Source organism: Poecilia reticulata, chromosome 17 (genome assembly GCF_904066995.2).
Source record: "Poecilia reticulata chromosome 17, P_reticulata-male-v2, whole genome shotgun sequence".
Classification (NCBI taxonomy): Eukaryota; Metazoa; Chordata; class Actinopteri; order Cyprinodontiformes; family Poeciliidae; genus Poecilia; species Poecilia reticulata.
In genome coordinates this window covers 9,575,717-9,591,892 of record NC_088846.1, presented here as the reverse complement: position 1 = coordinate 9,591,892, position 16,176 = coordinate 9,575,717, and the positions used below count along the sequence as shown (strand labels likewise).

Genomic DNA, 16,176 nt, shown 5'->3' with positions numbered 1-16,176 from the left:
CTTTTTAAAAAGTTTTTTTTTACATTATTATTATTTTACCAAAACATGTCAAGCATTTTCTCTTTCTGTTCCCACATATATTATGTATATTTTTAGTTGAGCAGCGCTGGTAGCTACCCCAAAACTCCTGGATCTGTAATTGTTAAAGGAGATTTTCTAAAATATTAACTCAAAAGGGTTAAACTCAGGCACTAGCCAGATTTCAGTTCTTTGTAATTTTGAAAACCACATATGTTTTTCCTTTGCATTTCAGTTGAGCATGATTGTCAACGATTGTGACTGTAAAAGGACAGAATGTGAAAAAGCTCAAGACGTCTGAATACTTTGTCAACATTTTGTAAATCAAAACAATTTCTCACTCATTTAAACCAATCGTGACTTTATTCAAATACTTCAAAACAGCTCGTGTGTCAACCAACGTGGATAAGCCTGTGAGGGCCCTCCATCACATCTCACTGCCAACATTTTGCTCTAAATTCTGAATGTATGGGAGTCGTTCAAGATGAAGCAGAGAAATTAAAATGTACAATGAAAACGTTAAAATAGAAATATGGACCAGTTCTCGTCACTTAGTGACCTCACATAGAGGCAACATTTGCTTTCTGTTAATGAAAGATACAAACGTCTGATCAGTCATTTCATCAACACACACACGCACGCACGCACACACACACACAAACTGGCAGAGCGATGAGTCATTTGGTTAATCCTTTTTTCTGAGAAGAAAAAAGCAGAACAATTTGTTAAAGGCTCTAAGCAATTTCAAATCAAACAAAAAAAAAATGTATAAGGCGCTAGCTGAACTAATAATATTTGCCTGATTAGCGACGCTCTGCCAAACCCAACTCTGTGTCCCGAACAATGCCTGATTTATCCGTTTTGTTATCTACAAGGAAAATGTTCCCTTCACTGCATTCCCGCATTGGTACACGGAAACCCGAATGTGTGTGTGAGTTTCCCCGTCTTATTTACAACATCTCTCTACGCAGCATTTACATCAGCACCTGACCCGGAGAGCCTCGGTGTTTGGATAATAAAACAAAAGACTTCAACTGTGACCCCAAAAGTTTTCATAGGAAAAAAAGAGAAAAACTTAAAGAACTACAGCAGGTGGCCTCTGAGATGTTTCAAACAATAATTCATGTGATGCTGAAAATATTTGGATTGCAGATTGTTTTAGATTAAACTTCCCTCCTTACTATTGCAATGGAGGCGAAGGGGACTGAAAAGAGCTAAACGCAGCTTTTCTTATGTTTAACAGCTGTACACAGATAAGGACTAATTTGATAAGTTACAGTGAAGAGATGAAGAAAACCTTCAAACAAATGGATCTTTTATTGACGTAGCTAAATCTTAACGTTTACTTTTTTTTTTTTTTACATCAAAACTTCACGTGAATTTAGTTGGGACAAATCTTGTGCCTAGAAACTAATAAGCATCTTTATATAATTGTGACTGAAGTATGTTTTTAAATTTATACTCGTAAGTTGATCAGAGTTTCCAGGAACCTCTAAAAAGTAATCCGATTGTAGTAAGTAATTACCAGGGGTATGAATACAGGCACATTTTTCATCTTCCATAGTCTGGATCAGGATCCATATTTATCATGTTTCAAAACAAATGGAAATTTACTGTAGTGGGACATTAACTGCAACCAGGAAATGATGGGAGTTTTACAGCAACAAACTCCAGGTGTGTTAACATGAAAGACCAACATGTAGAGAAGATCCTCCTTCCTGCCTGTCAGGGGATCTGGGCCTGAATCCAGAGGGTAGAAGTGGACGGAGCGATCCAATATGTCAATATCGATACCATGTTAGTATCGATATCAAATCGATACTAACATGGAAAGATCAATACTTTAGTTTTAGATTCTCAACTCTAAAAAAAAACTAAAATGTTTGCTTTAATTTTCCTCAAAGGATAAACGATATATTGATAAACAACGCACACAAATCTGTTTTTTCTTTTGTTTCCGTTATTGGACGTTAATATGCCACTAAAGCATTTTGTAGACACCTATAAACTTTGTCAAAATTCCTATGCAGGTTTATACAAAAATAGTTAAAAGGAAAAAAAAACATTTCTAAAGGTCAGAAGTTTGATGGTGAATCATACTTGAAGTATTGGAGTCGATATTGATGATATCCATATAACGTATCATATTTATATTTTTCTACAATCTCTCTGTCATTTTATATTTACACTCCAAGGATGCAAAAAGTCACAGATTATTATATAAAAAGACTCCTAAAAGTCTGATCAACTTAAAAGTGTAAAGATAAACAAAAGAAAATGCTTAGACTAACTTTTTATTGGTGCCAACAATTGTGTTGTTTTTTTTCATTGAATAAATTTACTCAAATTAAAGTTAGCATTTTTTTGGGACTTTTCAGAATAGAATTCTGCTACCAAAACAAAAAAACAAAACAAAAAATCTAGTTCATGCTTTTTGCACAGAATGTGTTAACAAATTTGTCCCATCGGTACATGTCAGTCTGTTGATGAGGGCACTGAGGGGTTTTTAAATGAACATCAACACTGACTGGTTGATAGAGAAACCAGAGAAAACACCGCAGAGGCACAGAACAAAAATACACGCTGCAGCTTTGATACAGTCTAGTGAATGGAGTTAGGATTTTGTTGTTGGAAAGTTAACAGTTTGAGGACAGGCGGGATACTTTAGCCCTCCCGCGGTCTTCAAGGTTCATGTTGAGCGCTTGCGAGTCAACCCAGCGGTTTGGTGTTAAAGGTCGACTCGTACCTTGACATCTCACTATGAACTTAGCTTTAGCGCGACGCTCAGGAGGAACGCGGCAAATGTCCCTACAGCGGGGAAAGTTTGTTCCGTCAGACCGTCAGTTCGCAAAATCACACACACACTAACAAAAAATGCCTCGTTAAAAACGCATGTAACCATTCACAGACTGCAGGAGGGTTAAAAGTATGAATGTAACATACATCTGCATTTTGCGTGTTGCTACTCAGGTATGCATTAGGACATGTTACTACTTTTTATAAAGACACTAGTCCCAATAGGTGTAGACCAGATTTCATGCATACAGCCATGACTCAGTATTCATTTGCATTGTATGCGATAGCAGCTAAATTTAAGTGAAGTACAGAAAGACCTTAAAAATAAAACAACAAAAATTGAAAGCTACCACATAGAAAAGGAAAATTCCAACAGCTATGAGAGTAAGCTGCCCCTACAAGCTTTATTTGACTTTGGAAGAACATTTCCAGTTTTTGAGCATGCATGCCTCCACAGAAGTTCACTCGTAGTCAGCGTGTAACATGAGTCACCTCGGACTCGACACCAGTGTTCAGGATTCTCTGCAGCTGTCAGGTCATCAGTCGCCACAAGGCTGAATTATTTCTTACAGGAAAAAAACAAAAACGAAAAAAAAAAAGACAGCAATCATCCTAAACGTCAAACTGTTGATGAGTCGGGTTTTTAGTATTGTAACTTTCTGCAGCAGGTTCCTAAAGATGCCTATTTCTGCTGGTTGACCTTAGATGAACTCCTTTTTGGAGGCGCACGCACAAAAATAATAATAATAAAAAAAATAATAATAATAATAAAAAAAGCAGTTTCATGCAAAAACAAAGTAGCATCAAACAGCAACCGGTGGTGAAATATGATGAAATAGACAGCACTATTGCATAGTAGAAGAATATTAGGCAGAGTTCAGTGAGAAAAAATAAACCTGTGTTGTGCACTACATGAGAAAATCCCAGTGAATAAAGTGTTTTATTCAAAAAAGAAAAGAATTGAAGCCGCTGCTGCTCACGTGAGAATAGTTTTAACAGTGCTGAAATCCTCGATGTTGTTTTCCGATTCTTTACACCATTTCTGACCGCTTCGTACAGGAGTCTGGATCCGAGAACTTTGCTACGATATGTTTAGGTACAGTATCGAACTTCGAGGGACACTCTTAGATTTCTTTGATATATATATATATATTTTTTATAAAGAAAGTAATTTCTTCATTTAACCAAACACTGGGGGGAGAGGAGAGTTGACGGTAGCTAAGGCTGAACTTTCAGTTTCAGTGTAGCAGAAAGCGCCGTGTGACGGTGGCACGACACTCTCGAGCTTTGTGGCACAAACTGACTTAAAAAAAAAAAAAAGAAAAGAAAAGAAAAAAAAAGGCCATCAGTTTCCAGTACTGGCAGGAGATGGTTTGGATTGTGCTTGTGTATGCGGAGGAGGACTAAAAGGAAAACGAATTAGGAGCTGATAATAGTTGATTGCATTTTTCTCTCCCGTTAAACTCTATAAGCGCACTGTAAACATTTCAAGTGTGGTTCCTGTGATGAGCTGAGCCCCTTGGTGTGGTCCTCGTGCATCCTGCAGTAGAGTCACACTCCTGCCAACCTCACTCCACTCCCTCCTCATCCTCATCCTCAGTCTCCTCTCTTTGGCAGTAGTGGGTCCTTGGAGTTGACTACAATGCAGCTGTGCAAAACCATACGTTTCAGTCTTATTTCGCCAACTCTGCTCCACTTAACTGATGCTGAGCTGCGCAAATCCGATCAGCTTTACATCGTCGGGAATCTCGGACTCCTCCACACCAGACGCCTGGAAACAAACAAAAGCCATGATTTCTGCTTCATCCAGGGTTTCAACAACCTCTGATTTAAGACTCAAAATATTTTTAAGACCATCGTGAATGAATGAATGCTAGCAGCTAGTTAACGGCAGCCTCAACGTCCTGAGTCACAGAACGCAATGAAGACGTGCGAGTGCGACTCAAACGTTTGGCTGTCAGAAAATCCCACGAGAAAATATAGATAAACTGAATATACATTACATAGTCCTATCAACACAAAATTATAACTTAGGATTAACATATTAAAGGCAGACTTACTTTTTTAGTGAATTTGAGACATTTTAAGGCCTCAGCTTTAGATTAAGACTTTTTAAGGATGCAGAAGTGCATCTTTGAGGCCATTAGTGGCATTCTGAATGACTCTGTCTGGTCCTAAATCACAGTTTAAGTATGGGGGCTTGCAACTACAGACGTTTATGAAGGTGGATGCTTGTTGACGTGATTTTCATTAGCTGTGTGTTTCCATTAACCATAAAATTGAAGTTACAAGAACAAAATTTGCTTCTTGAAACACACAAACTTTGAAAAAAAGAACTCTCATTCAAAAATGTTTAAGCAAGGATGAGGTCTTTTTTTTTCAGCCGTATCGACATTGGTGTTTTTCACAAAACTGCAATGGAGACACTTTTTTTTTTTTTTTTTTTTACATCAAGTCGGTTTGCATAAAGCAGCAACCCGTTTATCGGCACTGGCATCACTGGACAATACGCTGTCTGAGGACAAAAATAAGAAAACCCAGCGGGCTGTACTGTATTTCATATAGTGGCATCAAAATAAATAAAAATGCATGTTAAATAAAGTCTCCTAACTTACCAGTTTAAAGGTCACATTTTTGTTACTCTGAGGATCATCAACAATCTTTTGCAAATTGGCAGCAACTAAATAGAAGACAGAAAAAATAGATATTAACAGGAACAGGCACAGACAAATACTTCAAATATTATTTAACCAAGAACTGTAAATGTGCTAAAATGTAACGCAGCGAATAAAGTCATCAACCTACCGATGACCAAGTCCCTCCCATCAACCAGACCGGCTGAGACCAGCTCCTGAGAGACGCCATCAGCAGAGTCTGAGGACAGAAACGACATGAGTGGCTTCGAGCAGGGCGAGACAAAAACAGACAAAAAGCCGTCTGCGAGCGTTTCTACCTCTGCCACTCATGAACTCAAAACGGATGTCGTTGAGCTCCTTCTTGTTGTTCCTCAGCCTGAGGACGAGGCTGATGGGAACGCTGGAGGCCGCAGGATCCTGAGGTAAAAAGTCAAATAATTTAAGGTTTGACTGTTCATAAGCAGGAAACATCCCACATTTTAAATAGAATCATCTACACGAGTTTCATATTAATTCGGGACATTTAATAAATTATTTGGGCCATTCTTTGAACCCGCTGGACAGCAATCTCAAACACAAATTAACTGGTGTACAAATGGATGAGGTTGGCTAACATTAAGCTTCTAGTGAGGCCCGGACCGCAACCTGATTGAAATAATAAACCGTTTTTTTTGCATTATCATTCCATTCTGCAAAAGAGCTGCTAAAATTCATCCTTAAAAGTCCCAAAAATCACAAGATTTTTAACCAGGAATCAACCAAATCCTACATCTCAAAATGGAAAAACTACACTTTATACTTACGGTGAATTCTACTGTTATTGTTCTAAGAATTTTTAAGTAAGAATAAACCCTGTAAGAAATATCAACTGAAAAGCAAAAGAATAGCAATATAGTCGCTTCACACTAATTTGTTGAGAATATACAGCAAGAATATTTGTCCTTACCTAATAAATATTACTACAACCAATAACTAAATAATTTAGTAATTGGTTATTCTGACGATTAATTGGATAAAAATTTATTCCATTTAACTACTTGAGTCTTTTTTATACAACATTAGAACCACATTAAGAAAAGCAAATGCATACAAAAATACATATTTTTCACTTAAAATGGAAAAATAGCATTCCTTAAGTGATTTTGAGCCACGGGAAGATAAAACTACCATTTGAGGAGTTTTGTGTAAAACAAAGGTGTTTTATCCTCAATGCAAAGTGTGTATTTATTTTGTACAATTTTGGTTTATTTTTGCTCTAAATAATATATATATATATATACAATTAATTTTTTTCAGAAAATTTCCTTTTTTGGTCCCTGCATGCTCCATTTAACAATTCATTGATTAATCTAAATTGGCTGACAATCATTTCAATAACCGATCAACCGCGAATCGTCCGATTAATCGCTTCATCCCTGAAAATAACCAAACCATGAAAGTTTTCATGTTCATACCTGAACCGCAGGTCCGTGCGAAGGGCTCGCCGGCTGGGTGGCAGCCTGCGGCGGAGCTTCGTCTCCTGCTGCAGCCAGGTTTGCTGGTCTCTCGTGTGCAGCTCCGGGTGGCTGCAGATGCGTGGTGGCGCCATCTGCTGGCGGGAAAAGCTAACAGAAATTTGCAGATAAATTTTGGGAGGTCTTTTTATTACGTTCAAAGTGAAAATAAAGGACTGAATGAAGGAAATGAGAGACATGCAGATCGCTGTGTGTCGGCATCGTGATGAAAATCAAGAGTTTTCGGGTCATGTCCACCACAAATACACTCACCTCCATGTTTTGGGAGCCGTCCTTCACTCTGGGTGACTGCAGAATGGACATGACAGATTATCAGGATGAATACATGCGATTTGTCTTTCATCCCCCCACCAGTCCACATACATGGACTGCTGGGAGTTTTATAGGATTGAGGAGTAAACAGGAAAGCAGACCCAAAACGCCCAGACATTATTTAAAACAAACTCTAGACAGAGATGTAAGCAGAAGGTACATCTCTCAGGCCAGGTATTTAAACCACTTTCAGCCATTGTAGCCCCCCACCTTGAATTAATACAAGAGCAAAACACATTCACTACAAGGCTAAAGGTTGTTAGGACCTGAGCACCATCTGCAAAAGCGGCCTTATAAAGCCGAGCAGAGCAGCTGTCGCGCAGGGTCTCACCCTCAGGGCGGCCACAGCGGCTTTTCCCTCCTCGCTCTCCTCGTCCAGCTCGTCGTCGCTCCACTCCCATCCGCCGTCTTCCGTCTTGTGGAGGCGGCCGCTCGAACCGGGCACCCGACGCACCTGCAGGACGCACCCCGATAAAGAGAAGCAGAGCTTAAGCGGAGTGCTGCTTGAGCCCATCCAAGGCCGATCACGGCGTGCGTCACATGCCAAGGCTGTGAAACTGGGTCACACCCTTGTTAAACCAGCGCACCTTAGTCACATAAACAACACTTTTTTTTTTTTTGTTGAAAACATTAAATTCATTTGAATTGGTAAAAAGTCCCAAACCTTTTTAGATCGGTCTAATATTGTGGGGCCTTTCATCAGGAGCTTTTCCTGCAAGTACTCATTGTTCTGCAACAAAACAAAACAAACAAAATATCTGCATTTAAAAAAATTCATTTCAAAAACTTGAGAATAAATTGATTGGGGATACAAACAATCACTTGTGACCAACTACTGAGCAATAGTTTATTAGGTTAAAATTTGTTCCAATCTAATAATCTAATAATGTCCGCTTAGACCAGTGGTTCTTAACCTGGGTTCGATCGAAGCCCAGGGGTTCGATGAGTCGGTCTCAGGGGTTCGGCGGAGCCTCTGCCACGGAGGTAAAGACACACTTGTGTAAAGTTGTGATGACGCCCCGCTTTGCCATCACTTGCTGCAGAGGATCACGTTACATTGCTTAGCCAATCATAGCTGCGGAGGAGCCCTGATTTAAGGAGTTCCTCTCTCAGCATGGATTTGAACTTGTGTTTTTAATTACTTCAGCAAAGCTCACAGTTTTTGCCAAATTCTATAGTCTAAATCTGCTCCTTAGTCGCATCTTTTCGGGGTTGCTACTGCCTATATAATTACATTACTAAATCAGAATACTGCAAAGTATTTTGTGTGTCGGGGGGTGAGGGGGGCTTGGTTGGAATAAGAAGGGTTCGGTGAATGCGCATATGCAACTGGGGGGTTCGGTACCTCAAAAAAGGTTAAGAACCACTGGCTTAGACATTCATCCAGTGTTGTAGTTTGGCATCCAGCCAGCAGAGGGCGCCAATGGAGCCAGTTGACAAAAGAATAAAGATGGCGGCGGGGCTATATCAACACGGGTAATGGAAATGGCCCAAATAGAGTACTGTGTGGGATGCAAGATACATCTTATGCGGTTCTGTTTTAAAATGTAAATACTCAACAACTCCGTCAGTTATCACTTTATTAGCGCTTCATTCTGCCAAGCCAAACCTGTCAAGTCTCCCATTATGGCCGGGAAACTACCGTTTTTTTATCCCCATCCCCTGCCAGTAGCACCGGACGGCGACATTTCCCGTATTCTCAAGTCCAAAAATGTACATGTATGAGCCGAGCTGCATGACGGAGTGACGTCAACTTCCCAACCAAAAATTACGTGAGTAAATTAACTTCATTCTTTCAAGAACAACCACAGACAGCACTTCTGCATGAATATTGCTCTGTTAATAGGGAATATTTTATACTTTTCATCTTTTATTTTTCTATTCAGCAGTCTAACAGCTTCCTGTTTTGTGATATTTTATAATTATGCATAACTTAAATAATATGAGAACCACAACTGTCTGTTCATTCGGTCAATATTTAATACAGCTGACAAAATAATGTAAAATTTTAATTGTTTTTTTTTATTCAGCACATGAAAAATGCAGCCCTTTATATTACGAAAAGATGGTCAGCCGTCTTGATAGAAGAAAATGGCAGTTTATCAATTAATCGTTAGTCAATCGGTAAAATCTATCAACTTTAGATTAACTCAATAATCAATAACTTCCATCCATAAATTCTATGATTAAACACACAGCTCACCTTGGCTTTTGCAAAGAATTTGTGCTTCAGCAGCTCAGCAGCTGTTGGTCTGAAAAAGAGACGACAGATAGATGTTTTTGAACAAACGGTGCTTCTGGTCGGAAAATAAGAGTCAGAGACCAACTGACCTTTTCTCTGGATCTTTCTGTAAACACAAGGAGAGCATTTTCCTGAAAGACTTGCCGTATTTCTTCACCGTTTCTTTGTCCGCGACACCCGTCTCCAGACAAGGAGGGTCGTTCTGCAGAGTCAGCATCAACACCTGGAAAACACAGATGATGATGATGATGGGTTCATCAGTTAAGAAAAAACATAAAAACAGAGACGAGCTGAAGTCTGGCATCGACGAACAGTCGCTGGATTTTGTATACCCAGGGTTCGAACACTTTTGCCACATTAAAATTCAAGCATTTTCAAGGTAAGTTTTCAAACTTCTTCAACACCACACTTTTGAGACAAAAAAAAAACAAACAATACAAATGAACAAAAAAAAAGGAGTTTCATTTAACTAGTATTATATAATTTATTATGATTATTATGTCTTATAATGGCACTCTGCAGCTGGAACAAAGTAAACTAACAAAATTTCATGCTTTTAATTGTCTCTCTCACGCACACACGATACACCTGATTGGTCCGAGAACAAAAAGCTAAATTACAAAATATCAATGATTTTTAAAGTATAAAACATAAGATGACCTTTATTTCAATTACACATATCAATTAGTCATTGAGCCATTAAGAATAATAAACAGTCATTATATTGAAACAATCCAATCAAATTGTGTTAAGTTAAATTATCTTTACGTTCAAATTAAATGCTTGAACACAATATACAAAGAAAGTCACAAAAAAATAGAAAATCCCAAAAATGTTCTCACTTAGGATTCTCATGTTTAATAAATAGAAATATTTTTAGTATATCCGACTGAACTAAAGCAAGAAAAGTTTAATCTGATTTAAGTTCATTCAGTGAGGAAAAAATGTGTCTGTTTTTTTATTATGCATTTATTTACAATATGTTAAAATATCTAGTTCCTACAGTTTTCAAATGTAAGATTTTAATAAAATGTTAGATTGATCTTTATTACAAACTGATACAATCTCCAGATCCAGCATCTCAACAACAAGCAGAGGCCCAAATGCAAACTGAAATTTTCTGGATTGCTCGAGCAAAAAGGATACCATTAAATATCTGCATAACTAGCAAATAAAGATGCTAAGTGCACAGTCACCTTCATTGGTGGGTATTTGTGATACGGCGCGGCCCCAGTGGCCAGTTCAATGGCGGTTATCCCAAAGCTCCAGATGTCTGCTTTGAAGTCGTAGCCACGGACCTGGTGATATAAAAATAAAAGCCATTTGGACAAAATGTTGAACATATTTTTTTTTTCCTGTTTTAGATACAGTACAAGATGAAACTGAAGGACAACTCCCACCTGCTCCATGACCTCTGGCGCCATCCAGCATGGCGTCCCAACAAACGTCTTTCGAACCTTATTCCTCGTCATGTCTCCCCCTGTGGCTAGAAAGGCACTCACACCAAAGTCTGTGGTGTGAGTGCCAATAAAAGAAAAGAAATATGTTTTTTTTAAAAATCTAAGCAGAGACTATTTTTCCAACCGTTTCAAAATATGATGCAAACTTCAAAGTGTAACTTCTTGTTTAAGTCACAGGAACAGAAACGAGAGAAAAACACTTTACCAGCTATCTGCACTGAGCCGTCGTCTCCGAGAAGAATGTTTCCAGCCTTAAGGTCTCTGATGGTAAAGAGTGAGGAATTCGATTAATGCGTTCATCCTATTGTTCTTGGTTTTTACACATACTATAAAGCAGGGCATCTACAGGTTCCAGCGACTCAAATTTAAGACTTTTTTAAGACCTTTTTTCGTAACCTAACATGAATAAAATTTAAGACCAAAAAACTATAAATATAGGGGATTATTGGGCTGGCTCATAAGAGTGAGAAGTGAGCCAGTGGCAAAAAATCAAAGCCAGCTGGGGAGAAATTTGCACTTACCCATGATGGACGCAAAGAAAAACGCTACCTTGCTAGCTAGCAAGGGTATATTAGCATCTAGTATCACAGAACGCAATGAAGCCGTCTGCGTGCAACTCAAACTTTTGCCTGACTTAAAAGTTACTCAAGAACAACATTAAATACATACTAGATTAAATACCGTGTTTCCCCGATAGTAAGACACCCCCGATTGTAAGACGTATCGGGGGTTTCATGGGGGTCGGCTGCCGCCTCCTTCTCATCTAGCTGCGCACCGTCCCCCTCTCCATATGTCACCGCGCCGTCCCCTGCACTTCCCTTTATAAAACTGTTTTGTGGTGAATACAATACTGTTCAGGTTGTTAATAAATGTTAATTTTATGGTTAAAACAAAATAATTAGACAATTTTTTTCCGATATAAGACATACCCCGAAAGTAAGACATAGTGGGGCTTTTGGGGATAAAAAGAAAGTAAGACACTGCCTTACTTTTGGGGAAACACGGTAGTTTTGCCACAACTAAATTTAAGACCTCTAATTAGCGTATTTAAAGCCAAAATTACTTTTTTTTTCTTTTTTTTTTATAACTTAAGACATTTTAAGGCCTTAATTTTAGAAACATAAATTTAAGACTTTTTAAGGGTACGTGGGCACTCTTTGTAAACTATGCACAAAGAGCTAAAACAGATTAAGGAGGCCCCGGGTCCTGAGGCCTCATCCTCACAGATTAGGTTTAAATGAGTTAGTCACATCATCTGAGCCCAATCAGCTGCTGCTCTGTCAACTGAACTTATACAGAAAGTCAGAAAAAGTCTAAAAAGTACAAGTTAATCAGATGACATGTTGGACATATTCTACTCCAACATAATCAATGTGGTTATGCCGAAATGCTTCTTCAATAGAAAGTTGTCTAGTTTGACGCAGTGACACTCGTAACGTGGCACATCACGGGGGTGGGGGGGACAGAGCGGCCTCTCTTTTCAGTTGTGCCTCAAGATGTTCCCCGAGAGGGACTTTTATGTAAAACAAACCTCCTCAATTATGCATTTTGACTGCATTAAATATTAAAGGAGTGAGATCAAGTTCAGACTGCGGAGGCGAAAAGTTCCGAGCCGGATAGCGGTGTTTTGTTTGCCGCCTGCTTGTCAGGTCTCACCGATGAATCTGTCCGTTTTTGTGAAGGTACTCCAGTCCCTCTAAGACTTCCTTCAGGATCGTAGCGATGCTGGCCTCGTCCAACACTCCGTTCCTGTGCTCGCCGCGCGAGATGATGTGCTTGATGATGTCCAACACGGAGCCTGGAAGAAAGGCAGAGGCTTGTCACGAGACGCGCCGGCCGTTCTGTGACCTGCTAAGCCTCTGGAAGAGTGCAACTCACAGAAAACCTCCTGTTAGAAAATGAGGCGACACTTTTATTGTTTGTTCCCGACTAGATTGGTCAACTATTGGAACATTTTGGCAGCTAAGAGCAGCTGGAGTCTGGCCAACAATCTATCCTTTCGTCAAGCTTTGTGGTAAGACGAAAACCTGATCTGACAAAGCAAATAAGGGTAAATAAAGTTGGCCAGGACTACTTACCACCACTGAGCAGCTTCATCACCAGCCACAGTTCATCTTTCACCACAAAGGAGGTATAATAAGACACAATGTTTGGATGGTGGCACTGGCTCATAGCCTGAATCTCTTTCTGCACAAACGGGGAAAAGAAAAAAAAGCATGAAAAGCTCAACCGTTAGACTAAGCCAGGATTCAGTCCAAGTCTGTATATAAGAGTTTAATCTCCCTGTTAAAACAGCCAAGACGTAAAACAGGTGTACACGCTTTAAATCAGGTCTGGACAAGAAAAATAACTGACTACGTTTGGTTTGATCATCACAGAGTCACAAGATAGGATTCTTTTTTCTTTTTTTAAATAGAGAGGGCAGACAAATGTTTATTCAGGACTCTGGAAATGTCAGAACATCTAGTTAGATTAGGCTGAAGCACAACAAAAGCACCATCGTAACAATGTTCACATCAGATAGCACAGATGTTGATGATGCAATGTGTGACAACCAGCAAAAGGCAATGATTCAAAGAGAGCAAAGTAGTATCTGATGATCTACTGTAACATTTTGCTGCAAGTAAAAGTAAAGTATCCTGAAACAGTTTCGTAGATGATTTGATATCTCCAATTGTTGTGTTGCTTTTAATAAGCAATAATAGCTGCCACAGTTTTGCATAGTTGCGATTAAGCACCTTGACCTTTGAGGCTCTTGTTTCACCGGATTAAACAAACGCTGACATTCCACCCACAGTGATTATTTCGCTGCTGAATTCCAAGACTAATAGGTGGCTTATTATGTCCAGTCATACATTGCAGAGCATAAATGTGTCAAACCTATTTCTGTTGGTAAATTAGGAAAATGGGTGGCGGGGGGGGATTTGCAACTTTTTAAAAATTGTGACCAAGTGCAAAAAAGAAACTCTTCTTCAATCTCTGCTAAAACAAGTTTTATCTGATTTAGATATTTTTTCTTACAGAAAAGTAAGAATTTAAAGACAACAGCGAAATACTTTCTCTCCTGCTATGATGGTCATTATTTATAATACGAACAGGGCAACGACAGGCCGCTGTGTGAGAGAACGGTCACTCAAAAACAGAGTTATTGCACTATTTAACAATAAAAATTTAGTGAGGAGTTCCCATTATAAACCATTATTTTAGAAACTTACATTAGCACAGTTAGCATTACTAAAACAATTGCCTATATTTCCAAACAGGACATGTTTCACAAGAATAAAGCAGAGTAACTATGCATTAATAGTCAGCCTTTCTGTTACCTGCTGAAAGTCTTGCTCTCTCTCACTCTTACACAGCCCGACTGAACCACAGACATCACGTATTTTAGACAAGAATTGTACGGTTTTCTTTGAAAAAAGGTTCTTGTATTTTAGTTCTTCCACTGATATCCTGTTTAAACACTTAAATGATACTAAAAATAACTAACCTTGAGACATCTACATTCAGCGACAGCATCCAAAGTTAGGATTGTTGCTCTTACATATTCTCAGCTTTCACCGAGTTTCATTAATCTAACATTCAACACTTTTTAGAACTTTTGTATAATGTATATTTTTTTATAACATGTTACACAACTCATTATGTTCTACTCACAGGTTACTAAACTTCAGCACCTTAGTAAACTTTTTCGCACTTAGAAAATCAGGCGTAGTGTATCAGTAATAGACTGGAAATAAACTGATCTGGGGCAAACAAGTCAAAAGTTTCTGTGCACTTTTATTTGTAGGTTCTAACACGTTTATCTGGTATACAAATATGTATAAAACTTTGTTTCAGTATCTGAAGTAACATTAAAGTGTAGTGTAAAGTATAATAAAATCTTTCTTTACTTGATATAATACACTTGCAGGACTACAAACACAATCCCATTGCTTTCGAAGGTGTCTTACCAGGAGCTCATCCATGCTAGTTTGACACTTTTCCAGGTTGATGCGTTTGATGGCCACCTTCTCCTTTCTTGGCTTGCAGTATGCTGCCTGAACAACTGCAGTGGCTCCACTCCCTGACGAGATCGACATTAGCAGTGAGGAGAACTAGTAGCTCAAATAGTTCTTTATAAAAACTTTGATGTGCAATAAGGGATAATAACTACTACTAGATTTAAGACCAGACAAGCCTCACACAGCGCAGCTTACAATGCAGCTACCATCACTTCTCATCTCCGAAATGTATTTTCTTTTCTAAAGCTAGAAATCATCGTATACTTTGTTACATACATATATGTGTCAGTATTATACTTCGAGCAAATAGCACCTCCCTGTATCCTTTCACAGTGATTCTCTCACACTCGCCGGCTAAATTTTACTAGCAAGTCGTTTAGCTTCATGTAGCTCAGTTGGGGGACAGCCTCATGTTTGCTTTCCAGCTAACAAGCGCAAGTGGCCTTGCCCGAGGGAAACTACCGGCCTGCATGAAGAGCTACGGTTTGGGACTTGACTTCTGATTGCAGCAGACATGCAACGCTAATAGCTGGCGAGGCTAGCAGCAGTTGTCAGCCAACGCTGCAGTGGAGACAGGGCTACGATGCTAACATTAGCAGGCTAAGCTACTCACCTATCACCTCGTTGAGTTCGTAGTCATCCCTGTTAATGGTCCAGGACTGGGTGGACTGTTCGTCTGCCATGTTTGTTTCCTCAGTGGTCTGTAAAAGCGCTTGGGAGCTATAACACAAGCGCGGTCTGAAATGACAGATTTGACTTTACTCCATTCGGGTCCGTTGAAGCTGGTTGCTGCTGTTCCTTTGACAACTCCTGCCGCTGCCGCCGCCCCTGTCAACACAACTTTACGCGGCGTTTGACGCAACGTCATACGTAAGACAGAGAGGGAGGAACCAAAATGTCGCCCTCTTCAGTTAGGCAGCAGTCACGCTTCACACTTATAGCCAGTAAAGGAAACATCATTGTCGGTACCAAACAAACAATGGTTTATCCGCAACCCAAAAAACACTTATTTTTCAAAAAATATGTAGGTGAAGTATCATGACCGAGACAATCCTTGTTGTTATCTACATTAATAAAATATAACCAACAGATGGCGCTGATATTCCCAATACTTGTGCCGTTTTCAATTCATAAACGTCAGAAAGCCATCCATCCATCCATCCATCCATCCATCCATCCATCCATCCATCCATC

General features: G+C 39.2%; 1 protein-coding gene across 2 annotated transcripts; it reads right to left on the bottom strand.

The window, feature by feature from the left end:
- Window positions 1-362: 362 nt before the first annotated feature.
- LOC103479184 (serine/threonine-protein kinase OSR1-like) lies at window positions 363-15,916 on the bottom strand. Of its 2 annotated transcripts, XM_081597781.1 has the most exons (17): window positions 15,596-15,901; window positions 14,932-15,044; window positions 13,057-13,165; window positions 12,635-12,776; window positions 11,184-11,239; window positions 10,919-11,028; window positions 10,715-10,816; window positions 9,608-9,741; window positions 9,480-9,528; window positions 7,941-8,006; window positions 7,608-7,730; window positions 7,217-7,252; window positions 6,905-7,054; window positions 5,768-5,867; window positions 5,620-5,688; window positions 5,430-5,494; window positions 363-4,585 (listed from the first exon to the last, which is right to left on the bottom strand). In XM_081597781.1, exons 1-17 carry the CDS (start codon window positions 15,663-15,665, stop codon window positions 4,511-4,513), a joined length of 1,569 nt encoding a protein of 522 aa, XP_081453907.1. In that variant the 5' UTR covers window positions 15,666-15,901; the 3' UTR covers window positions 363-4,510. The 2 variants fall into 2 exon arrangements, with proteins under 2 accessions (XP_081453907.1, XP_081453906.1); XM_081597780.1 differs by having other exon boundaries at window positions 10,715-11,028; window positions 15,596-15,916.
- Window positions 15,917-16,176: the final 260 nt, after the last annotated feature.